This window comes from Botryllus schlosseri, chromosome 14 (assembly GCF_051294905.1).
Source record: "Botryllus schlosseri isolate E-star chromosome 14, Bs_hap1, whole genome shotgun sequence".
Classification (NCBI taxonomy): Eukaryota; Metazoa; Chordata; class Ascidiacea; order Stolidobranchia; family Styelidae; genus Botryllus; species Botryllus schlosseri.
The window spans coordinates 11,852,715-11,877,365 of record NC_137249.1 but is presented as its reverse complement, the minus strand read 5'-3'; the positions used below and the strand labels follow the sequence as shown (position 1 = coordinate 11,877,365).

General features: G+C 37.6%; 1 protein-coding gene across 4 annotated transcripts in view; it reads left to right on the top strand.

The window, feature by feature from the left end:
- The window catches only part of LOC145455611 (fibrocystin-L-like), a 65,415-nt gene that overhangs the window by 10,023 nt on the left and 30,741 nt on the right, over positions 1-24,651 (top strand). For 2 of the 4 annotated variants that reach the window (XM_080333591.1, XM_080333593.1), the window contains exons 7-46: positions 622-825; positions 2,249-2,413; positions 2,815-2,915; positions 3,004-3,085; positions 5,362-5,528; positions 6,345-6,500; positions 6,579-6,705; positions 6,767-6,890; positions 8,211-8,388; positions 8,451-8,573; positions 8,975-9,130; positions 10,832-10,973; positions 11,031-11,173; positions 11,250-11,361; positions 11,794-11,951; positions 12,278-12,403; positions 12,465-12,570; positions 12,718-12,854; positions 13,709-13,856; positions 13,917-14,063; positions 14,445-14,549; positions 14,769-14,952; positions 15,368-15,485; positions 15,551-15,665; positions 16,146-16,340; positions 16,407-16,583; positions 16,689-16,871; positions 17,000-17,154; positions 17,215-17,359; positions 17,947-18,085; positions 18,717-18,874; positions 19,326-19,473; positions 20,441-20,597; positions 21,100-21,244; positions 21,495-21,604; positions 21,777-21,909; positions 22,074-22,223; positions 22,713-22,915; positions 22,974-23,136; positions 24,272-24,483. In XM_080333591.1, the coding sequence (XP_080189717.1) occupies positions 622-825; positions 2,249-2,413; positions 2,815-2,915; positions 3,004-3,085; positions 5,362-5,528; positions 6,345-6,500; positions 6,579-6,705; positions 6,767-6,890; positions 8,211-8,388; positions 8,451-8,573; positions 8,975-9,130; positions 10,832-10,973; positions 11,031-11,173; positions 11,250-11,361; positions 11,794-11,951; positions 12,278-12,403; positions 12,465-12,570; positions 12,718-12,854; positions 13,709-13,856; positions 13,917-14,063; positions 14,445-14,549; positions 14,769-14,952; positions 15,368-15,485; positions 15,551-15,665; positions 16,146-16,340; positions 16,407-16,583; positions 16,689-16,871; positions 17,000-17,154; positions 17,215-17,359; positions 17,947-18,085; positions 18,717-18,874; positions 19,326-19,473; positions 20,441-20,597; positions 21,100-21,244; positions 21,495-21,604; positions 21,777-21,909; positions 22,074-22,223; positions 22,713-22,915; positions 22,974-23,136; positions 24,272-24,483 (5,897 nt within the window). Of the gene's footprint in view, positions 1-621; positions 826-2,248; positions 2,414-2,814; positions 2,916-3,003; positions 3,086-5,361; positions 5,529-6,344; positions 6,501-6,578; positions 6,706-6,766; positions 6,891-8,210; positions 8,389-8,450; positions 8,574-8,974; positions 9,131-10,831; positions 10,974-11,030; positions 11,174-11,249; positions 11,362-11,793; positions 11,952-12,277; positions 12,404-12,464; positions 12,571-12,717; positions 12,855-13,708; positions 13,857-13,916; positions 14,064-14,444; positions 14,556-14,768; positions 14,953-15,367; positions 15,486-15,550; positions 15,666-16,145; positions 16,341-16,406; positions 16,584-16,688; positions 16,872-16,999; positions 17,155-17,214; positions 17,360-17,946; positions 18,086-18,716; positions 18,875-19,325; positions 19,474-20,440; positions 20,598-21,099; positions 21,245-21,494; positions 21,605-21,776; positions 21,910-22,073; positions 22,224-22,712; positions 22,916-22,973; positions 23,137-24,271; positions 24,484-24,651 lie in introns of all 4 variants that reach the window. The other 2 variants (XM_080333594.1, XM_080333592.1) reach the window with 2 other exon arrangements.

The window sequence follows — 24,651 nt, the reverse complement described above, 5'->3', positions numbered from 1 at the left end:
TGGTCATTGTTTCTATGTGCTATCATTGTACGTAACAATGCTGAATTTCACATTCCTTGGTGATGTTCAGGGCGTTCTGGTGTTATTAATAGTTAGATTTTCGGAATTGGTGCGACAATAGCATTCCATTAATTACAGTTATTATAAAATCTAATATTGTTATGATGAATTGCGCTGTCACAGGTTAGGCTTGGCCAGTCCGTGCCAGTCACCTCTCATTTCGCGCTATATTTTGAACAATAAATATGTAAATTCCATGATTTTGTATGCTAAAATGTTTCAAAATTACTCATTCCTGAACATCGCGCAAAATACCCATAACTATAGGGTTATATAATCATGGAACGTGTCACAATTTTCTTTTACTCAACTGGACGACAGGTGAGACACTGCCTCACTTGCTTCCCCCGACCCCCGTCACCGATCAAGCGATCATTGCCATGTTTCCTATACAGATATTGAGTCTCAGGGCAAACTGGAATAGGGCATTTAAACATTCTCATAAATTACAATTTCGACCGATTTGAAACTCTGAAGCTGTGATGCAGCATATTTGCTTGTAGACAAATGCTGCAGGCGCGCCTTCTATATAAGAAACTTCTACAATTATATTTATCGCAGAGATTTCGAGTGTGGCGCCAACGGTTGGGAGCTTGGAAGGGGGGACAAGAGTAGTCATTGAGGGCAGATATTTCGATGACACTACGGAGCCGATACGCATCATGATCGGACGTGTACCATGTGAATACATTGCGGGAACATTGACAACGACAAGGGTCGAATGCATTGCTGGAGTGCCGCCTGTTAGCTCTGAATATTATCCAGGTTTGTATACGTGGGGGTTGCATGGCTAAATTCTACCTACTGACAGAGTTGGCGAAAGTAATCTGCATTTCTACTCAAGTAGGCGTAGAGGTAGTACCTTACATTTCGACTCAATTACAAGCATAAGTAGCCTTTCCCAAGACATGTCAAAAGTAGAATTAGAAAGTGAGAGGTCTGAACACTAGGTAGCCAGGTAACTAGCCACAAAATACAGATGCATACCTTTAGTGGAGGTGGCTACTTTAAAAATTAAAATATGGAGGGGTGCCTCTTCGAAAATATATTCATTTACCACGATACACGGGGTATTTCGTCAGGTTGTCAAAATAATAATATTCGCAAAAGTGATACAAACCTATCCACAGACTAGTTTCTACATTAATGTGTAAAATTGAGGTATGGTATTGCGTCAAATCCATTAAAAAGATGAAGTATTCTGAAACAGTGCTCTTCAACATATTTGGAGCGGTGCACCCTTCAAAGTTGTAGCCCGACTTATGCACTCCTATCAGGTCAAGCTACATAAACTGCATGTCATATTTAAAAAAAACCTCAGTTTCATCGGTCTGTCAAATTGTTAGATATCGGTGTGTATACTTCTAAACCTATATGTGCCGACAAAAGAAGGCCGGCACTGCCAAATATTGGTCCATTACGGACGCACTGAAATTAGGTCGACGAAATCGCGAGTTTCACCCACAGGAATTAAACCACTGATTTAAAGTACAATGTTTCTCATGCACCCATGTGTACCCTTTGTACTGGTGCACCCAATGCAGGCGGTTTTCATGCACCCCTGGGTGCACCGTGCCCACCAGTGGAAGGGCACTGGTCTAAAACATATTAAGTTGAGTAAGTAGTGCAAGTAGGCAAAGCCTACTTGAGTACTCTGAAAAAGTTGAAGCATTTCGATCAACCCCTGCCTTAAGGTATAATATAGAGAGAGTTGCAATGTACAAATGTACCTTGATAATTGGAAGTCAAAAAGACCTCTAATTTTACTTCTTTCAAATACTCATAAAACTACATTAACGCTACTCCTCTACACTATTTTATTTACGTTTTCAAGAGATGTTTTCTAACTGTTTCGCTTTCATTTAGTGAAAGTAGAAGTTGTTGTGGAAGTAGTTGTCGCACACCCAGGTATGAAAATTCACAATTTCTAGGCAGTATAGCTGCTGCATGATAATTAAAATGAAATTATTTTCTAAAGACAAGGTTTGGCGGCACATTATTTACTAAAATGGAAATTTAATTCTCATAATACCCGGTTTTAATCAAGCTTGAATTGGTTTTACCTGGGTAATACTCTTACTGATCATGGAGTGAAATATTTCGGCTCCCTGATTTATTAGAGTAAGGGGATTTGTAGATAACCTTGTGGATTGATTTTATGTTTACACCTAATGTTTCTTCCTTTTAGGCTCTCGCGGAATAATGGTTGAAACTTGGAATGGGAGTTTAACTACTAGTGATGAAGTTTTGTATTTGACCTCTGTACATGCTCAGTACAAAGAACCGACTACTGTCGATTCGACCATGTGGGCGTGGAATGATGAACTGGATGATTTTTCAGCAAAGTACAGCGGTAAGAAAACGTTCTGTGAAAAATCATACAAACATAGCCTATCTAATACAGACATATATTTATGGGACAATCTGTCACGTTTAGGAATTATCAAAGACAATACCATGGCTCCACACAGTGTGAACTGAACATGAATGAGAAAGGAAGTTGAAAGGTTTAGAGCAAAATGGCATTCCAAAGTGCCTAGAAGATAATTTTTATGCATAGTTATCTGATCTTGTCATGTCAAATGTATAACATCAGCTGTGTAATTGGTATAGATTGCTCACGTATGCATTACTACATATATAGCTAGATAGTTGGAAGGTTAATGATGTTTCGTAACATAAGTTGGTGTAATGTTGCTGAAGACATGGTCAATTTTACTCCATATCAACACGCATCCCACATATTTTGGACAGGAGTTTTTGTTGCACCTGCTGATGACAGCTACAAATTCATGGTAGCTGGTGATGATCAAGCTTCTTTATTTATAAACTGCGAAGAAAGCAAGCAGAACCTGGTATGATATCCATTCTTGTGCACAGTGTGAATCATCGGTCATATTTTTCTATTCAGTGCTGATTATATAATAATAATAATCTATTCAGACTAAAGTGGCCTATAGCTATTCCGCATCATCCACTTACGTATATGGGACTCAAACATCGTACTCGATTTCTCTTATTGAAGGTGAGTTCATCAATATTTATAGATGTATTGTCAATGACGCTTTTATTCAGAGTATTCTCAAAACTGATAATATAGACAATGTAGTGTTGAATAACTAACTATAAATAAACACCAGCTAGAATGTCACAATGAATTCCTTAAGGACATTGTCTCGAGTCATCAGTCCTTTGTGTTTTTACTGATGTAATACTATTGTTTCAATTTATGAACTATAACCCTTATTTTATTATGCGTTTTCATGCAGGACCACCACTTGTTGAATTGATATGAACATAGGTTTGTTCATGATTTCGTGAATAATGTTAGTCTATTGCACATCATTGTGCTTGTGCAGGTTTATATTGATAACACAAGATACTCTGCAATCGCATGTATCATTTCTGGTGGATAAATGTATATATATCACTGCTCTACTTTTTTCACACACTTTTGCAGGCATTTTAATGAAATCAAAACATGTGAGAGAACAGTGATGCTTTCAATTGTGCATAACAATATCGCCGGTATCACAGTTACCTATATTTAATAACTAGTGGCATTATATAGATATCCACCGCATCATCTACACTTGTATATTCCAGTCCATCTTCGACTTTATATTCTTCATAATCAGACGACTTTCAATAACATGTACTTTCACTTTCGAGGCATTCTCTCTTACACACATCCGACTTTGGGTTCATGTTGCCGATTCTTTGTCACGGCCTATTTTGTATTCGGGATTTAAAGTGTCTGTTGCTACAGCATATATCAACCATATACCGTAATTAATGCTGAATATCTGGTCAATTTAAAACTTGCATAGCCTATCCATTTTAGCTTGCATTTTCGAAACATCTAGTTCAGGTGGTTCTCAAAATTTTCGGATGTCAGAGCAGCATTTCAAACTTTAGAGTAGGTATAGAGCCACGTGAAAACACTCGAGTAGGCTACCTATAACGAAAATTTGAGGGTAGCTGGACTACCTCATGATCTCACCATCCAGCTAATTCAAAAGCATGCACAAAGACTTCTATAGATTCTATATCGGGTATTTTATCATTGATAGACACAGATTGGCGAGTGCAATACATTGAAATAAACTGAAAATGCGTATTATTATTACGATTTACTATTATGTCGTTACGGGGATTATACGCTGAGTAATATTGGACTTAACTAATACTTGACTATGAACTGTTATTTTGATGTAAGTATAATTGTGTCCGAGTTTACCCTTCACAGAGACGATATATAAAGGTCTATGACCAGCAGAACTCAAGATATATCCTTATCTGACGGTTATTCATCATTGTGTTTGACGCTAGTCTTCAAGAATCCTCTTTCCCGGGGTTTAGAAGCGGCCTTGGATCGGTTTAGACAAAACTAATATCCCTAATTGTAGCATTCATATACATAAATTGACTATAACTATTCATAGAAAAAAATAGCAACAACTGTCATCTACCATATTTTTGACATATATGACATATTTAGAGGTCAATCAGAGCCACAAGAAGGCTAGCCTACCTTGGAGCCGTGGTTGGGAATCACCGATCTAGTTTTTTGAATTCACCATGAAACACGTGAGCAATAAAAAAACATTGACCTCGAATAGAGAACTTGATCATATCATTACGGTAATTTCAATATATTGCTCGGCCCAATCACTGTTCAACATTAAATTTTCTTAGACACACTGATAAGATAGCGTAATGGTGAAGCGTCCGGCTTCTTGATCGATAGGTAGTGGGTTCGATCCCTGGTCAAACATCTGATTAGTAACACTGGTATCAGTGACTTCCCCGCCTGGCGCTCATGCATTACTGGGGTAGCATGGAGGGGTGGTGCGGGACTAAGAAAGCCTTACAAGGCTATATCTGCACCTTCCTTGTCCTGCGGCATATGCACTCATGGTATGCATATGCAATGCACTGATCGAAAATAAACTATGTCCTTTCCTTTCCACAATTGTGTGATATTTCTGGAATTTGGTGCAGCCGTATACTGCATATGCATACTTGTACATGTTGTAAATATGCATTTCTTGTGTTACTTGACCACAAAATATAATCTGAAAAGTTTTTGGGTCGCCAGGGGTTGGGTCAATGATTTCAGAATAGTTGGAACAGTCACACAGTGGATGGTCGAGATTCCATGTTATTGATGATAGTTTACTTGTATTGGTTGTCAAAAGTTGGTTTATATGTATTTGTACTGAACAGACCTTCCATTTTTTGCGACAGTACAATTATATTTATATAAAGAAGCCTCTACTGTATAATTTGTATATGCAGGACAAGAATGTTACTTCGAGGCATTGCTGATTGAGCATACACTAAAAGGACATATGTATGTTGCTGTTCAACGAGGAAAAACAACGTTCACGTCCGCGCAATCAGTTGATGCGAAAAATGAGATACAGTACATTAACTTCAATGCCGATTATGATGATGAGACTCAAGTGAGTAATGTGCAATGTGATATTATCCAATTGTCATTTTTTAAGAATGCTTTTTACCAACTGAATTTTCTCATCATCTTTTGAATATCATGATATCAACCGTTTCTTCATGACCAAATGTCAATTATTCTCAAAGAGTGAAATACATAGGCTAGGCACACATCAAGCGAAGCAGTGCAGTCACTGAATGCAATAATCACGGATAGTCGCTCCAATTTTAATGTGCAAACTGAGCGGTTACAAATGACAGCCAATATGGTAGAATACCAGTGAATAAGTATCTGGTAGTGGTTGCTTAAGAGATGTGATCTACCACCAAGATCATCATCATGTGTATAATAAATCCTATGGATCCATTTTCTGTGGCGTAACTTTAATTTTAATTTTTAATGACCAACAAACCTTCTTACAAATCGCAAACAGCCTGAAGTTTTATGCATTAACTAGCAATGGTGCTGAAATGTTGAGCCGAAATTAGCATGTTGCTTCATTGCTTGCATTTAGTAGCATTAATTCTTTGTTGGTTTGCATTCAAAATCTCTGTGCCTACTTAGTGTTACATTTACTCACATATGGCGATGAAAAGCAATCTATTTCAACATTGTAAGCCCCAAGTACCATAATCTTTTGTTCAGTAAATAAAAAGTCAAATTTTTCTGTTACTTCCAATTTCTTTCAAGGCTATATAGGAGAGCTATACAAGTACGGTACCTAAAATTTGTGATTGGCAAATTTTTTCGAATATTTAGCTGTGAAATGATAGTGAATATGCATTTTGTTCCAACCCAATGATATTAATCAATCATGACATTATAGGTACTAAATTTCACTGGATGGTCAAATAATCAAACAGGAGAGGTGGAGGTACAAGAGATTGTGATTGAGCATCCCTGTATTGCATCCGCATTCTGTGATAATGTCGGATTTCGAATCGGCTATGGTGGAATTATGTCCACGTTCATTCCAGCTGATGTGAGTTTTGTCTTTGTCATCCTTTATTTTAAAAGATATAATCCGTTTCCATTTTATAATCATTATCGTTATCGCCAGGCTTCATCATCATCAGTAATGAGTGCATTAGAAAACATTCCTGAATTAGCGGGTGAAGGGATCGTGGTCTCTTCGTTGAAGCTGGGAGATAATATAACATTCACGGTCGAGTTTCCAGAGAAAAGAGGTAAGTGGAATTTTCTGCTTTCATTCTCTACCAGATTATTTCATTTCTTCTTATGGCGCAGGCGACTATTCCCGTCTGTCTCTTGCTAAATATCCAGCCGACGTTGCAGCACTGAATATTTCAATACAAGAAGTTACAAAAGGCGTGCCGGAGCAAAGAAGCTTTAGACTTAGACTGGGTGGAAGGTACGATTATTCCTTCTCCAAATAGAAGAGAGAGAGAGAGAGAATTCTTTTACTCGTCAACCATGAAATGCAGTAAAGGCAATGTCCGCAAACATATCATCATGCTCCAATGTGCATTGTATGTGAAAGAAACTAAGATCCCAGGTCCAATTAGCAACTGACATTGAATCAAGTACAGGTGGGAATAACACCGCATAATTCCACTCAAGATCAAGCAGAATTACTTATCTTATTTTAAGACTGGGCAAAAAATGCTAGAAGCAAAAGTAGAAATCAGAATGTTTAAAATTTGCACATGCAGATTTAAAAGCTGTAGGGGTAATTTCTAGCTAGACCAGTGGTATCAAACTCAACTTGCGTCGCGGGCTGGATTCAAACCTTCTGGTCGCTCGCGGGTAGCACCAGTATACTGATTCCATATTGTTACCTCGAAATCCATGACCTTGTTTTTCACTTGAATACTTTGTTATGAAACAGTATATTATGTTACGGATCATAGGGGTTCTATTCCAGCAACTCCGTTATTCGCAAACAAAGGAATGTGCAAAAATAGGATGATAGGTTATAAACAGCGCTGAAACAGTGGCTCTAACGACGATAGAAGTTGGCATATTTCTATTCTCCCTTTGTTTTAGAAGTAATATGTCGTTAGCCTTGCGTCGTGAGGAATACAAGAGATTTAAATGTTAACGAAGAATTTGTTTCATTATCATGAAATCGTGATACGGGTTTCTCTTGAGGCCGGGAACGTTTGGGTCAGAAGTGATACGGCACTGATCACGGATATTTGAATTATATTTTTGCAGAACTATTCTATTCTTCATGTCACCTGCATATAAAAGTTTTGCGGCACTACTTTTTGGTCATTTTTTCCATAATACTCCAAATTCTATTTGCCTTCAGGAAATAGAGTGTCATTGTCACCTACTTGTAGATAAGGGTGACTAGAGTGAAACTACAATACCACTGTCGGATGGTTATAATGTGGACTATGAACAATTAAACATGTTCGACATTGGCTGTCCTGGGAGATTATTTAATTGAACTATTTCCTACTAAAAATCTCAACATGTGCTAGAAACATGCTGGATAATAAAAGCAATTTTTCAATCTACTCAGAATTGGTTCGCGGACTGTCTGCAACAGTGTTCAAAATCGACAGACGAAATGTATACAATCCAGTTAACCAAACAGATTGAGTGACAACCGTTTAGGGAATAATTACACCAAATTATTACACAAAAGGGGAACCACTGATTAGTGCCAGGGCAACATAGTTTATAGGCATGCAATTACTGTAGGTTTGCGTAATTCTTACAGGGTCTCGCCTTTGATTCCTGAAGTTTTCAATGAGGAAGACCTTCAAAGTGCCTTGGAGGCGACAAGAGAGGCATTTTGTCCTGAATACCTACTCCCTGATAGTCGGAGAAGTACAGTGGTTACAGCAATGGATTATGAATATCCAATTCATGGTTATCATTATGGCACAGCATCTACGGTGAAGTTTGGGGTTGCCCACTTGTCTAATTCCTGATAACAAAGTTTTTGCTTTTCATGCAGGACATAGAACCTTTCTGCGGCCGAACTTCAAGCATGAATAATCGATATCTGTATTATGCTGGTTACACTGCGGAAAACAGTGTTGACAGACATTCCGCTTTCGATGCAACAGTAAATAAATGGGTAGGTAGATACTGAGTAATGGAAAGAAACGATGTTTCACAAGCAAATCAATTCAATAAAGTATTGATTGATTGTACCCAAAATGAATGAGTATTGCAAAATTTCGCAGTAGCTGACATCCAACACTTGACACTGCCACAGTTTATCATAGGTTTTAGCTGTTTTTATAAAATTAAAATGCAAGAAGTATCTATGGCATTGTTGAGTCATGCCGGCGGAATGAGACCAGCAGCCTGTGCCAGGTTAAGACCAATTTCGTGTTGAAGTTTTTAGTTATCGCCAACAAGAACAGCCATTTAATTCTAAAGTATCAAAGTGGTCCCAGTACATTAGAAAACCAAGATACATTTTTGACCTTACTGAACTTGCATGTTAAGCTCACACATATATAATCTTTTCAGCTTTGTCTCGCACACCGTGGAATTTGGGACGAATATATTTACTTGTATGGTACATTCAGAACGGATACTGGATCCTTTTCGGGCAATTATGCTTTCAGCAATCCGTTTCAAATGCACGAAAATGAGTGGAGGTATTCCTGCATCAATTTATTGGAGGTATGCAAACACTGCACCCTATTGTACCGCGATTTTGATTCTCTTGTTAGAGTCCGAATCTAACAGTCATGCTGTGAGTGTACAGACTTCTATAAAATCTTTTTGTCCTTCAAGTCCAGGAAAACTGCTTCCGTCATGGTAAATCTCCCGGTCACTTTCACCATAATGTGTTGTACGCTGTTTAAATGTTGTGAATTGATGACAGCATATTAATGTCAATGAAGTATAATGAAGAGCAATGATTTCTAATTCTTCGGTGAAGTGTGTTTGGAGTAAAAACTCGTAATTTATTATCAGAAATATTTCAAGTCTTAAGCATTTCAGCGATCATGTTGTTTTCATGAGTAATGAGAACAACATGCATTATGTTTTCTCGTAGCTGCCTGCTTGAATCTGCTCATTATGTCACAGGAATACCCTATCTGTTTTAATATGTTAATATTAATTTCTACCATAATTGGTCTAAGGAGTCAGTATTGCTGCTCAAGTAGATGTAAAAGCAACATAGTCAATTTGTACTTAAGTAGGCTACTAGTGGGAATCTTGGAGATATGTAAAAAGTAGAGTAGAAGTAGAAGTAGAAAATGAAAGGAAAAGTACATAAATCAGGAGTTTCTAAAATCAGATTTCCTGGAGGGTTCATATACTTTTGGCAGTTAAACAGCGGTGGCCAACTTTTGAAATTGTAAGGTATGAAGATGCACTTGACATTAAAAAAATAAAAAAATTGTCAAAATTGTTTACAAAGTCGGTACCACATGCAGGGGTAACTTCGGACACGGATAATTTACAAAAATAAGGTACTTAATTATGACCATGAAGATTTTGGATTAGGTAATTCTAATCATTGCTCCATGACCCCACGGTATCGTAGATCGTGTCCGTCGGTGAACTTATCGTTTAACATTTACAGCTTGTAGCCTACTGTATAATCATCCTGCCGTTCTAGATGACCCATTGTCTGCTCATTATGAATCATAAACGGTCAAATGAAACAAGTAGGTTGACATGGTGTTGTGCTCAACGTACCGCGATATCTTAACTGAAGCAAGACTGCTCGGGCATTGGTTCATATATCAAGAAGCGCATGATGAAAACTTGTGATGTAGACAACATTGTCAGAATGAATCAATACCATGTGGCAGCAGCCATCAGTGTTGCCAGCCAACAATTGCTGCGTTCTTTCTCCATTCTTGACAAGCTACTTAGTAAGGACACACCCTTTCTACCAGAGAATGTAGGAAAGTATCTTCCGTTGTCCTTTAAAATGTCATTTTTTAAGTCAAAAAGTGTTTTCATCTACTTCATAAGGACAGACAGTTCCAACCAGAAATGAAGAAAAGTAGAACAATTCTAACGTTATGTGCGAAAACGTCTAATTTACATAGGCTACACGAGGGCAAAATTTTGTCAAAATTAAATTTTCAACGTCAAGAAAGTTCAAAATTTTCATTTTTTTGAGCAAAATCTTCTGTTTTTTAGGTAAAATAAAATCGCCCTACTAATGACGCTACCAATAGATACAGTCCACGAAAATATATGCAGAAGTTATTAGGATGACTATTAGTGCTGCCAACTGTTCAAGTAGAAGTGAAGTAGTCTAAAACATAACCACATGAGGAAGTGGCGTAAGTCGACAAAACCTACTTGAGTTGAAGGTAAAGTACTTTGATACTGACGATCTCTGATATCTACATCCAGACAATCACTTCTGAAGAAAATTTTGCTGCAGTTATTGGTGTCACGTTGAATCGTATCGAGCTGGCAAGAAAAGATCAATATCACAACTACTATGTAGATGCATTAACAATCGGTAGCAATAAAGTCACAGAAGACACAGATGGTGAAATTTCAAATTGCATTCAGTAACGAAACATGCATCAATGCTTTTATTGCAAAGGAATTCTTGGATCGCGCACACCGCCTGGTTTGGCAAATGGAAATCCCATCGAACATATATTGGTAACAAAACTGGATGGCGAAGAGGTGTACACTGTCAAAATCGGCACATATAACTGTGGCGATCAGCTTCCTTTGATTACGGTAATCAAATATACACAATGTGTAAAACTAAAAGAAGTTTTGTTGATCTCATCAGAATTTATGACATGTATTCCAGATGCCTATTGCGGGGGGTGTCATTGGAGAAAGAACTGTTGCTGGTACAAAACCAATGTCCGGGTCTTTTGACTTGACTGTGAAACTAAACGAAGAAGCATATACTGTCACAAGTAAGAGGGATTTGATAATGAATTAGTCACCTTGATTTGTTAACATGCTGGGTAATTATTTAATGCATCTGACCTGCTTGCTATATTTGCCATTCGGAAACTACGTGATTGTCATCAAATAACAAAAACCTAATTGTTAACGGTTTTGTGCCTCAATATACTGTTCCATTTTGAAAGTAATTGGCCCAACGGTAAACTCTAGTAGAGAAATGTCCTACCAAACACCAAAGACAACAGTTTGTGTTTGGTCTGAGTATTATAAAGTGCACATTAAGGACAGATATAGCCTACTTACAAAATGCATAGAGCTAAATTAGGCTGTGGTAAAAGTTTGCAAAAACTCGCTTCACGAGATAGCAAGAGTGAAGTATCAATTCTCAAATGAAAGACACGACCTATGACCTATTTCCATTTTACATCTCAATGTTACAGATATTTCTGCCGACATAACAGCTGAAAAATTTGAGAATAGGCTCGAAACTGAAGTTCATGGCTTCGGTGAAGCACTCGTTCACGTCTACGGTGGTTGTCATGCCAGAGAGTACCGAATAGAATGGGTGACAAATGGCGGAGACAAACCCGAAATGGAGGTAAGTGTATGACTCCTGAGGTGGTGACATACGTTTGAGTTCAGAGTAGGATCAAAACTGACCCATCTAGAAGCAAAAATTAAAGAATATTACTTTGGCTACAAGGCAGTTATGACAGAAAAATATGATAATAAAAATTATTTTACATCGCTGTAACGTATTGGTTGGATTGCGAGGAAATGATGGAAAGGGGTTAACTTGAAAAAAAAAACTTTATTTAATAGAAAGTAATTAACTTGGCGTGTAAACTGATTGTAGAAGTGATCAATAAACAATCCAACTTCTGAAGTGAAGTCCTGTGAAGTAAAGCTACCAATCTATTTCAGATTCACACTCAAAATTTGGATGGTGCGTCAGATTTATCAGGTAGCGTAAGCACTGTGCAAGATGGCGGTATAGTTCACAATCCTATTTCTGGCGATATGTTGCGTTTGGCTTATGATGATCCTCAGGTAATAATTGCGATGATATGAAATGATAAAATTGAAGTATCATTTCAACGTTTTTTTCAAGGTGGAAGTTTTTGTCAATGGATATCCCTCAAAATGTGTTGGATCATGTCAATTCAATACTGCCGAAGGTGCTACGCCTGTAATTTCTGGCATTGCACCTACTTCAGGTACGATATCCTTGTAAATTGGGCAAATTGGTTTATGAAATTATGCGGTATTAGATTAAATCTTATCGGTTTATGCTTGTCACCATTACTTGCCTTCCTGCACTGCAACAAAATGCATCGAGCAATCCTGAGTGATTCATTTTGTAGGATCTTCTCACGATGGTACGGTAATAACTATTACTGGAAGTAACCTGGATGTGGTTGGTGCGACAGCTTCTGTCGTTACAATTGGAGATAGTGCTTGTAATGTAACAAGTAATTCTGAGACAAGCATCACTTGTGTGGTAGGTACAAATAATTTCAATCAATGCGTTACGTAGATACATCCACTTTATATTGTATATATTGTATAATTAAACTTCGAGCTGTAGAAAATTCTTCTGAAGTATGAATGCGGTGCAAGTACAGTGGAACCAAGATATGAATAGCATGGCAAGATGAACGGTTAGTATATACTCACGGCACACCTTGGATATCTCACAGAGATATATAATATACGCTGCCCAAATTCTGAGTACTAACTGTTTCAGTCATTCTATACTTATGACTGTAATTTGAGGATAGCTTTTCACTTGAAATGATTTCTCTTTATGATCAGAGTTGTTGTTGTTGACTTTTCAGGCCGATATTCCTTATTATGTTTGCTTATCTGTCGGCTTGTATCAGGCCACTTTTGTCCCAGACTTTTGTAAGACACCGCTTGCACAGATCAGATGACTGGATGAGCCTAGCCTAGATAAACCTCCAATACTTGGGTAGGAATTCAAAATCAACCTCAGTCGGACTCAACCCATTAGCTGTAGAATGTACCACTGCCCTATCTCACCACTGTTGTGACTGGGGTTAATAATGTTGATGACGATACTCACATAAAAAGAGAAGTGCCGTTCTGAAACTCCACTCAAATGCAAATAGACACACTCATTTTGGTGGAAGTAAAAAGTGATGTATATATGTGATGCCCATATGTATTCAAAGATGCAATGTCATAACTTTACTACCAGGCTGTGACACCAGAAGAGTATCGAGTTTTGACGATTTCACTTCAAAAACGGTACAAATCTGTCCGCTGAATTGATATAAATTCATTCAAAACTCACTCAACACTTGTCTATATATAAAAAAAATGATCATTTAGCTTTTGGCGGGATCACTCGGAACCTACGATATCTTGTTGAATGTCGGCGGAAAGGGATTAGCAAGAAAAGAAACGACAGCGACGTCGCTATCTTTTGAAATTTCCGGCTCGATTTCCTCAATTAGTCCGGATTCCGGATTCAAATCAGGTTATTAAGATAAATATTTAAATTGTGATACATCATGATGTTTTATTCTGCTTTGCGTAGGTGGGACTCTGGTGACAATCAGCGGGTACGGATTCTCGGTAAACACGGTTTTCAACTTTGACTCCACACCATGCCAAGTTTTAAGCTTCTCCTCCACTGAGATCCAGTGTCGTACACCAGAATTTGTCAATGCTGCGGCTGTTACAGGTAATTATTTTTGATATGGAAAATTACAAAAACGTTCTTTGACACGAGTCGATGTCCAGTGTTTGTACTTCTCTATGTGCGTGGTTGTTTGGAATATTGGCAGTTACAATGTCTATCTTGGGACCATGAACCATTTGTATTGATTACCTGTGATTGTAGCAGCAATTGTACCTAAAAAGCCGTTGCCTGGCAAGAGGCTTCTTTTTTAATAACTTTATTACTCAAGACATCACAAGAGCGTTGAATTCCTGATAATTTGTCATTAGTTAGCCAGCCTTTCTGGCAAATTGTTGGATGCAGTTTTGCAGCTATTGCGGGACTTTTTAATGTAATGCATATGTATTATCAGGAATGTAACCTCACTTTTACGTTACGTAACAGTTACTGCAACTGATGATGCCATAAGTCTCGGAACGACTTCATTCACTTATATCGAAGCAGATGCTGAAGTGACCACAATTTCTCCTGTCACATCAAAGCTAAATGGCAAGTGTATTTTTACATTATGCTGTGATATCCGTGGTACAAAAGTGATATATATATATATATATATATATAGAATCCAATATCACAAATGACAGATTTGGATAGAAATGTTACTTGGTGGAAATTTCAAATGACCATAATATACCTAAGATCTTATCTGGAGCAAGTATTCTCCACAATTCAAAATCGTAATTCCCTACTTATGTTCTATGTGTCCAGGTGGAGGCAATCTCACGATAACAGGTGAGAACATTGGCCAAAGTGATGCCATTGTGATGATTGGTGAAGAGGAGTGTGAAATAATCCAAAACTCCTTGACTGAGATCATATGCCAGCTACCTACTGCTCCAGTTGGTGTGTATGATGTGAGAATCGGATATGAAGAGAAAGGATATGCTGATGGGTAATTTTATTAGTAAATTCTGAATTGTCAGACACCGCATGGCTTAGGATTTGCAACAAGCCAACATGTTTCAATAGGTAACTTACAAAATTCAGTGAAATGCAACTTACCGCAAATAACTAAGTCGTTTGCTTATCAGCTGCAGTGGAATGGATTGCCCAGATTATTGTCTGGATTCAATCTCATTTTACCTAATATAGCTATTTGATGTATATTTTCCGTGACACTAGTCTTTGTTCACTTTTAAATTCATGAGAAATGACCTTGTCTACAGTAATTCAGGAAATTGCTCGTTTCATGTCAAATGGGTTTTATTTATGGTACCATAATATACATGTTAAGTATCAATATAAGATATATTGCAGTGTTCCTTGCAAATGAAGAATGAACAATCGAATTGACATTTTAAATTTAGACCAAAGACAATCAGTTATGTTTTGCAAGTAGACGACGTGTCTCCACTAACTGCATCAAAACTGGGCGGAAATGAAATATCAATCACTGGTTCAGGATTTGCTGATGGTGGCACTGTGGTAAGTGAATGATATTTATAATACTTCACTAGAAATCGAAATAAATTAATTAACATTCTGCTCAGGTTGATATTGGAGGAGTTTCTTGCTCCATACAGGCGGTCACCGATACACTAATTGAGTGCATATCAGGTCCAGCTACTACGAGTCATCTGGTCACTAACAATGGCCACCATGCAAGTATGAAATTAAGCTATTGTTGTGTTTGGAAATACTGTCAACATTACCATGTTTTCCCTAAAGTACTATAAGATTTTGATAAGTTTTTTTCGAGGACCCGTTTATTACCTCATTGCATTAATTGTATGGGCACTATTTTCGACACCACAAGTGATTTAGTTTTCATCCAGCAGCTTTATATCAGTGGTTCTCAAGCAGGGGTTTACGAGACATTTTCAGGGGGTCTGCGAAACCTCTATATTCACAACATGATTGATATATAATCTAATTCGTGATTTTCTAAGCTAGGGTAGATGACATGAAGCAATTTTTATGCATGACTGCTAACACTTCAGGGCTCATATCAGCAGAATGATCTGTTTATAAAAACGTATTGTCCTGTATGTTTCAACTCAAGATAGGTATTCAGGTTTTGTGGGTTATTCATTGAAAAAACTTCTGTGTACGTAAAGACCAAAGGCACTCTTGCTTTTCATTCAGCTGCAGGTACTGGATTTGCTTGGGACTCCTTGGTTATTCACGTTGAAGCCGGTGACACAGTGACCTGGCAGTGGGAATTTCCGGGAGTGCCTGGCGGCACGGAATACGGTGCTCGGGTGTTCACAACAAACTCTGCTGACAGCAGCGTTTTCGATGGGAATGGCTTTCAATCAAGCACAACAAAATCAAGAGCAGGTGAATATTCGAAGCTGAAAATTTGCGTCAGTTTCCACGGACTGTAATTTTATTGCTATTCCACAGGAACCTACAGCTACACATTCAATAATGAAGGAACATACTTCATCTCAAGCGGGAAGGTTGATGATGACGACTTTGGCATTATCGAAATGAAGCAATCCGTCATCGTACAAGAGGCACAAACCAAGTCTAACACAGTCACTGTTACCGTGGCAGCACATGAAGCCAATTATAACATTGGTAAGTCCATTGAAAAATAAACATGAAACAGGATTTTTCTCCTGCAAGGGTGGAATAACACTTATCTAATCCACCGATTTGCTACTATTGTCATTTCCTCGGTAGGTGGTACCACCCGCAGACGAAGGAACGCATGCACCCCACTTTCAATCATACCCGGCTGTACACCTGTACCACCTTCATCTGAAGTTGGAAGATACGGAATTGTTACCGGGGATTGTTATACTCCGAAAATAACTTCCTTATCCAGCAATCAAGGATACAAGGACACCATGCTTACAATCACAGGTGAAAAAGTGCTCATTTAATTTCTGTGTGTTAGATAACAAATAGGTTTATAATAAAATAGGATTATGATACTAGTTGTTGAATTGCTGATGATTTTCCTCAAATATATTACCGATTGCACATTATAGGAGAAGGATTTGCTACTGAGGATTGTGCCAACGTAGTGACTATTGGAAAAGGCCTGCTCGGCGAATACAGCTGCACTGTCGTATCATCCAGCAACAACGAAATAATCTGCCAAATCGCACCAGAAGATGATACTCCCACATATACTGCATTTTATGTAAATCGTTTACTTTCTGGTTTATTAGACAAGAACTTACATCCGATTTTTATGTTTCAGGTACATGTCAACGTTCACGATCTTGGCGAATCCAGCTCTAGCATTATATCCGATAGTGATAGGCGTTTCAGCCTTCTCCCTAGTGTTTCTTCTATCAGTCCAGACCGCGGATCTTTGTCTGGTGGTACTTTGCTGACGATCTCTGGTGAGTTAGGATCTAGAGCTGTGGTTCCAACCAAGGAGGTATATTCTCCTTTTATAAATTATGATTCGAGAAATCATGATATATGTTAAATAAATATGGCTTTATTAGCAGTAAAATAGGCCAGTTGCAGTCATTTTCAACAAAACAAGGCTAATGGTAGATGGCACTGGCACTGATCGTCCACAGATATCTTGATAAAAGATCAGGGAAACAAACTTTTTACTTCGACAATAACAGATTTCGTGCCAACATATATGCATAGTTAATGTCATATTGGTGTGTGACACATTGCATAAATAGGATGAGTTAGACGTGTCATTTGTATGGTGTAGTTATTTGCGGCAACATTTTAAAATGAGCCACTTGCGCTCTAACAGGTTGGTCACACCTGAGCCAAAGCATGTCTAGCCAAGTGGTAATATGTAATATTGTATCAATTTTAGTTGCAATGAAATATGCCTTGTTTTTACCGTTTGTATACACTTGTCAGCAATACCATACCATGTGTGCAATTGTGCATCGCTCTTCATAACGCAATGCACGACATGTGCAAGAAAGTAAGTAATTTATTTGGCATAACCTTGCAGGCAGTGGCTTTTCGGCTGATACATCTATTCTGGTTGGTTATGCTGCCTGTGTTGTTGAGACAGTGAGCTACTTTGAAATCCAGTGCCGAGCTCCACAATCACACTCCAGTGGGACAGTGAGTGTCACACCGTTGTACAGGTAAGGTATCACTTTAAAAGGAATTTTTGTTCTGGTCGTTTAGTGTGGGCCTACAGACAATTCTTTGTTTTCCTCTAGTTTACATTGCTACTTGTCAATATGTGGAAAAATATGAGATACCTTATTATTCTCCAGAGCTTCTTTATTTAATAAACACTAGTAAGCTCTACACAGTATACGAGAATGGCCTGTCCAAAATTATCATGATTTACCAGAAAACTCAGTATAGTAGCTTATAAGCTACATCATTAACTTCATCAACCAGCAAGTTATAACAGTGAGTTTTGTGCACATTTACACCTTTATAAATACATAAATAGGCGAGGTGGGCTTTATAGATGCAATTGTAAATAGTATAATTTTTGAAACAATGTAAATGTTATTGTAAAATTTGATCAGTTGAACTTTTACAAACTCATCCATCTCTTTTGAAAAACAGCAGCAGTCAATTTCCATTCTCATGTCTACCTCAGGACTTCAGTCCCTAAGCTCAATTTATCTGTCAAAATTTGATTTGGTGGATAATGTAGGGAATATATCTAAATATATATACATATTCTGACATCGTAGTTGTATTTAATTTCTTTCATCCTTGATTCGAATACTTCGATAACCGAGAGTTATTTTACAGAGGTGCAACGGTGTATTGCTCGGGGCCATGCAATTTTACATATGATGAGGCTTTGACCCCGCAGATAACAAGCATTACACCCCTTAATGTTTCTTCACAAGATACCGAATTCACATTAACAGGATCTTCGTTATCCATTAATACAATTGTTGCAATTGGTGAGTTAGAAAAGTTTCTGTCAATTTTAATAAGAATTGAGTCAGTGGCAGTCAAAATATCTGTCATTCTTGCTTGTGTACACAAGCAACAGCGGTAGCCTACTAGTTTCTACTGGATACAAGCAAAACAGTCTTCAAAGACAAGGGCAACATAACTATTGGAAGTATAAGTGAATGAATGAAGCTATGTAACTATGGTTAACACCACACAATGTCCAACCAATGAATTTATTTGTACCGGATAGGACACGGCTAAAACTGATCAAGTTGTGGTATGCAATCAAAATATTTTCAGTAATCAATACAGGAAGGGTATCTTATAGCAACTGTCAATTTCCCTCAGCTCTGGTGTCATTAATGTCGCAATGAAATCAGGCTTGTTGCATCCATCAATTTTTGAGGAGATCATTAATATTCCATTGTAGAAGTCATGATTCACACACCTTTACAGGGACTGAGGACTGTGCTGTTACTGCCGCATCAGCTACATCGATTACATGTACTCTTCCAGAACTTTTTGCCGGTAGTCATTCCACTGCAGTACTGGTAACAGGATTAGGCTATGCCCAAATAGAACCAGCGTCGGCGTCTATTTACAGGTATGTTATCCAGATCTTAATAAGCATTATATGAATATGTAAAAAATAATAATAATTGAATTAACCAGTGGTACATTGTAATATTCATTCAGAAAAAATGTCAAGTTTTCAATAGTTCAATTATACTGACTGGTCATTCTGAGATACATCAACCCTTGTACAAAAAGAGAAGCTCTTCCCTTTGGGTGTTGAAGAAATTGAATATTTGGGGTTACGGTGGCTAGATTCTGTATTTCTATCATTTCCAGTATCTCATAACGTAGTCAATTTGGAGAAGATTAATTAGGCTATCTAAATCCACCCATAGCTATTATATTACATTTTCAACGACTCCGCCACAATTTAACCAGGAAGGAACTCTGTGAGAGATCTCTTCTAGCAGCCGGCCACAACATTTAGAATATCATACCGGTTACAGTTCGAGACTGAAGTTTAGACAGACAAACATATCCCTTCAATTCAAATATCATGCACACAATATGAGATGTGGTTGTATGTCAGCTTTGGTCGCGAAATTTTTCGTGCATAGATGAGCAATGAGCATCATGATATCACTGTTTGTCAATAACACGAAAAAGAAAAACACCGCAGAATCAATAAGTAAAAAATACTGTTATGTTCTGTTAGGACTAAAACTTTGTCATATGTAGATTAGATATAAAATTATCTTCAAGAGTAGATAGGAATGTAGGAAGAAACAACACATATAAAACTGTGAAAAGTAATGATTTAATATGATATAATTTCTTATAAGTTAATGATAGTAAATAAAGCAGAAGGAAAATGTATTCTATTTATTTATGTTGCTATGTAACTTCAATGTGATTCAATATACTTATATTGCAATGTTTTGAAAGACGAATTGAATGAAAGTGTTCTATATAGTTGATATTGAAGACATTGCAGCATTGCATTTTCGTATTTACCAAGTGAGTCGATTCAGTAAATGATCTATCTCTCTATTTAGCGTTCCTGAAATACTTGACTTGTCACCTACTGATGGTAGTGAAGAAGGTGGGACTGAGATAGAGTTGGAAGGAAATGGGTTTGCATGCGATGGTATCGAGGTCTTGATTGGAAATGAGCCTTGCGTTGTATCTAATTCGTCTTTGACCAATTTCCGGGTAAAGTACATGTGATTTCGCTACACATTCGACATCAGTACTGTCTTATTCTTACTATCGAGGTTGGGAGAACTTTCGATAATATTATATAGCTGAATAGAAAATTTTCCAACAGAATTCACAACATCCATACGCCAATATTTTCATTTCATGCAATAAAGCTAAATTACATACGAAAAAAGCTCTATACTGCAATGGAAAATTTGGACTGTGCTGACTCGACATCTGTCATTATATCAATATATAGTGAGGAACATCGCAGGACATTATCTTTTTAAATCACCATTGGTACTGCACACTGATCGATATATGTTCTAGATGTAGTGTCAAAATGAAGTTGATACATATTATGTAATAGGATTAGATTTGGCACATAGATCTCGCTGTTGAGCTGTACATAAAATCTTGAGCATATTGCAGATCAATGATCATAATTTTACATATGTACTCTACTGTATAACAGCATAGTCGATTATCAATTTTTGTATCTTTCCCATTCTAGCTGAAATGTGTGACAGCAGCTCAATCCACTGGCGAACGCTATGTCACCGTCAGATGTGGAAATGGACAAGCATTTTCTCCTCAACCGATATTTCGCCAGGCTAGTGATGTCACACCAGAAATAAATTTGATTACTCCAACACAAGGTGATGGTGTATTTTTTATTTGACTGGCCATTGGTCTTTAAGGTCCGGATCTGATTCGCAGTTCAATAGACAAGAATTCAATCGGATTTAGGTTATATCATCAATCGTTACGAAAAGACCTGTAAAGCTATCAAAAAGACACTAATATTAGAGCTGCATTCAGTCCAACTTCCATCTGACTAGAATATAAACAACTGTAACAGTAACAACTGTTACAGTCATAAATAATGATATTGATTTCCATTCTCAGGTGCCGCCGCAACAGTAGTAACACTTTCTGGCGATTTTCTGGCTTCCACACGAACGACAATTACCATTGGGGAATTTGAATGCCCGATCACATCCGAAACATCCAATGAGGTACTGTAAGAAATGTCCTATATTTCTTTATCAACATGCGTCTCTAATAATGCATAATATATGTCCTTGGTGCAAGCTGAAAGGTAATCATAATCAGATAACCGCTTCTGTGGTTCTTGAAAACTTGAAATTGCATCTGATAAAGTACCCAACAGCACACATTATCGTTTAGATTCAATGCACACTACCAGAGCATGCAGGCGGAATGTACCCAGTAACTGGAACCACTGTTCCATATGGGTCAATTCGAAGTAACATTCTTTTCAACTATCAGCATGACGTGACCAACGTGAATCCGACCTCAGGTACAGATGCACTGATATTTTGGACTACTATGTTACTCTAACACCTGATGCAGTTGCAATCTTGGGCACCAACTACTTTAGCTGCTGGTAGATGGAAGAGATTTCGTTTAGTTAGGGTATTCGTTTGCTGTGTTAGTTATATTTATGTATTCATATATTCACAGGTAGCTTTGCCGGTGGAGATCTTTTGACATTGAGTGGAAAAGGATTTGGAAGCAATGCCGTTGTATCGATTTGTGATGAAATTTGTGAACATGGCGACAACATAGGGCACACTAGCTCCAGCTATGATACATTGGTTTGCAAAATACCGGGTAAGCGATTTTGCATCAGCAAATTAAATTGAAACTTCAATACTTGCTGGAATTGAGAGTTATTGAAAAACCTATTGATTGGAACTGAAAATTAATTTAGAAAGCATTGATCTAATAGAATTGAGACATGGTATGAACGACATTATGTGACACATTCTTGTAGAATAAAGGCTGAGGTTACATGATTTGGCATAAAATCATTCTTCAACAGTTACATATCGTTAGGACATGATAGTTGCAAGAAAATGTTCATTAATTAAGGCGAAGTCCTAAAAGATGTGGCATACCCTACTTTACAAATTACCAATATTTATGGCTAGCCTACTTCGTTGCTAATACTAGATTATTAGTAGATATTATATTATTAACAGGCATTACTAGTAGTAGTAGGTTCTTCTTGTTGATGTTCATGTTTTTGATAATAAAAGTGCATTCCCAGATGTATTTAGCTAAGCAGAAATAAAAGCACTCTAAAATTTTCCTTTTTAGAGATCTCGAATGACAACCCAGACGACAAAACTTGTAGCGTCACGGTCTCTATTAATGGGCAGGTGGTCACCGCAGCCAATGACTACACATTTGCGATCGATAAGACACCTCGGGTTACTTCAATCGACCCCGCAAGAGGAGGTACGCAAGGTGGCACTACAGTGACAATCACCGGATCCCTGTTTCACTCGGATACAAGCAATGTAATGTTTCTCATTGAGGAGTGATAGCGGGATTATGTATTGAAAATGTTGTGCTCAGGTGAATGTCGAAATCGGGGGTGTGGTTTGTGATGTTGTTTCTTCGACTGAGACTGAAATACAGTGTACCACGAATGCCAATGGGCAAAGTCTGAATGCTGACGTCGTAGTAACAATCATGGGAAAAGGAAAAGCGTTGTCTGATGTGAAATTTTACTACATTGGTAAGTATTTTTCAAAAGATAGGTATTTATTGAATCAGTTCTTGTATTTGCATTGGTATCTATCGGCATGGAGCTAGTTTTGTCAAGCCTGCCATCAAATGACTTGCATTTCTCATGTGCACTGACATTTGTTGCACTTCCATTCTCATTTATTTGAATTGGACATGTAGGCATCCTGTCACAGTCTTTGGATATCTACAGTGACCTGATAATTAATTATGTTTGTGATTGGATCGTTATTGATTGAAATGCACATATACCTGGCCTAGATATGCCTGTTGAAATGTTTATAAATGAATTCAAGTACCGAGGACACAAAATCAAAATAAAGAAATTTCGTCAAAGCAATTGTGACGCAGTTGTATTGCCCTACGCCAATGTTGGAACTGAATAGTAGTTCTAACTAAATTATTGATATTGTACCAACTAGACCTATAAATGAATCATTCACAAATCTAACTTATTCCATTCTATATCTAATTGGTACTTTCTCTTCTTCGTTATCTTTTGACATAATAAAATGAGCTGACACAGTGGCTCATTCTCATCCATAAGCTACTTGGTATTATATCTTCCTGTGTTACCCCACATTCTCCATATACAGTTATTCTACATCTATATATCTATTACACGACTTTCCTTCTTCTGGCCCCAGGGATCGACATCTTAAGCATATTCTGACTTTTATCTTCCCCATCTCTCCTTCTTACATGCAGATTGCACACATCACTTGAGTCTGACTTCTCTCATTTTAGACCTTAGTGGTTTGACACGGGATGTGCCTCAGATATATCTATCCTGTCACTCCACACCAGAACTTTAACATCCTTAGCTCAACTACCCGGACTCAGGGATATCTAGAAGTTTCTAGATATCCCTGCCCGGACTGTTCAATATGTATTACAAAAAATACTATGAACCATTCTAATTACGACTGTTGTAGTTACATAATGTATCAGCATGTTTTCAATTGACAAAATTTCACAAGATAATGAAACTTACCTGTACTGTAGTCAACATATAGACCATCTTCTATTTGTCTCGATCCAACTCTGTATTGTCTACTTGGGCGGTTTTTGATATTAGCTTGTCATTTTTGTGTGTTCTCTATGTGTGTAATATTTTGGAAATTCAGACGTTTGGTCTTCGGTATACACGTGGGGTGGCTTGTCTCCGCCACAAGCAGGCGAATTCCTGGTTGTGCAAAGCAGTCAAACTCTGCTCATTGATATCGACACTCCGATTCTGAAAATGATTCTGATCCAAGGCGGAGTTGTGATATTTGATAATAAGGATATTCATCTTCAGTCGGAAAACATTCTCATAACCGACGGCGGGATACTTCAGGTACGATATGAACGAACAGATATCAATTTTGCGTAAGTGCATAAAATTTCTGTTTAAAATTTACTCATGATTCATTAGGGTATTCTTATTTGTCATCATCTTCCTTGTAGCATCACATTTCTTATACCCGATGTAGTTTACGCCAAGAACAAAAAATAATGTTTTGAT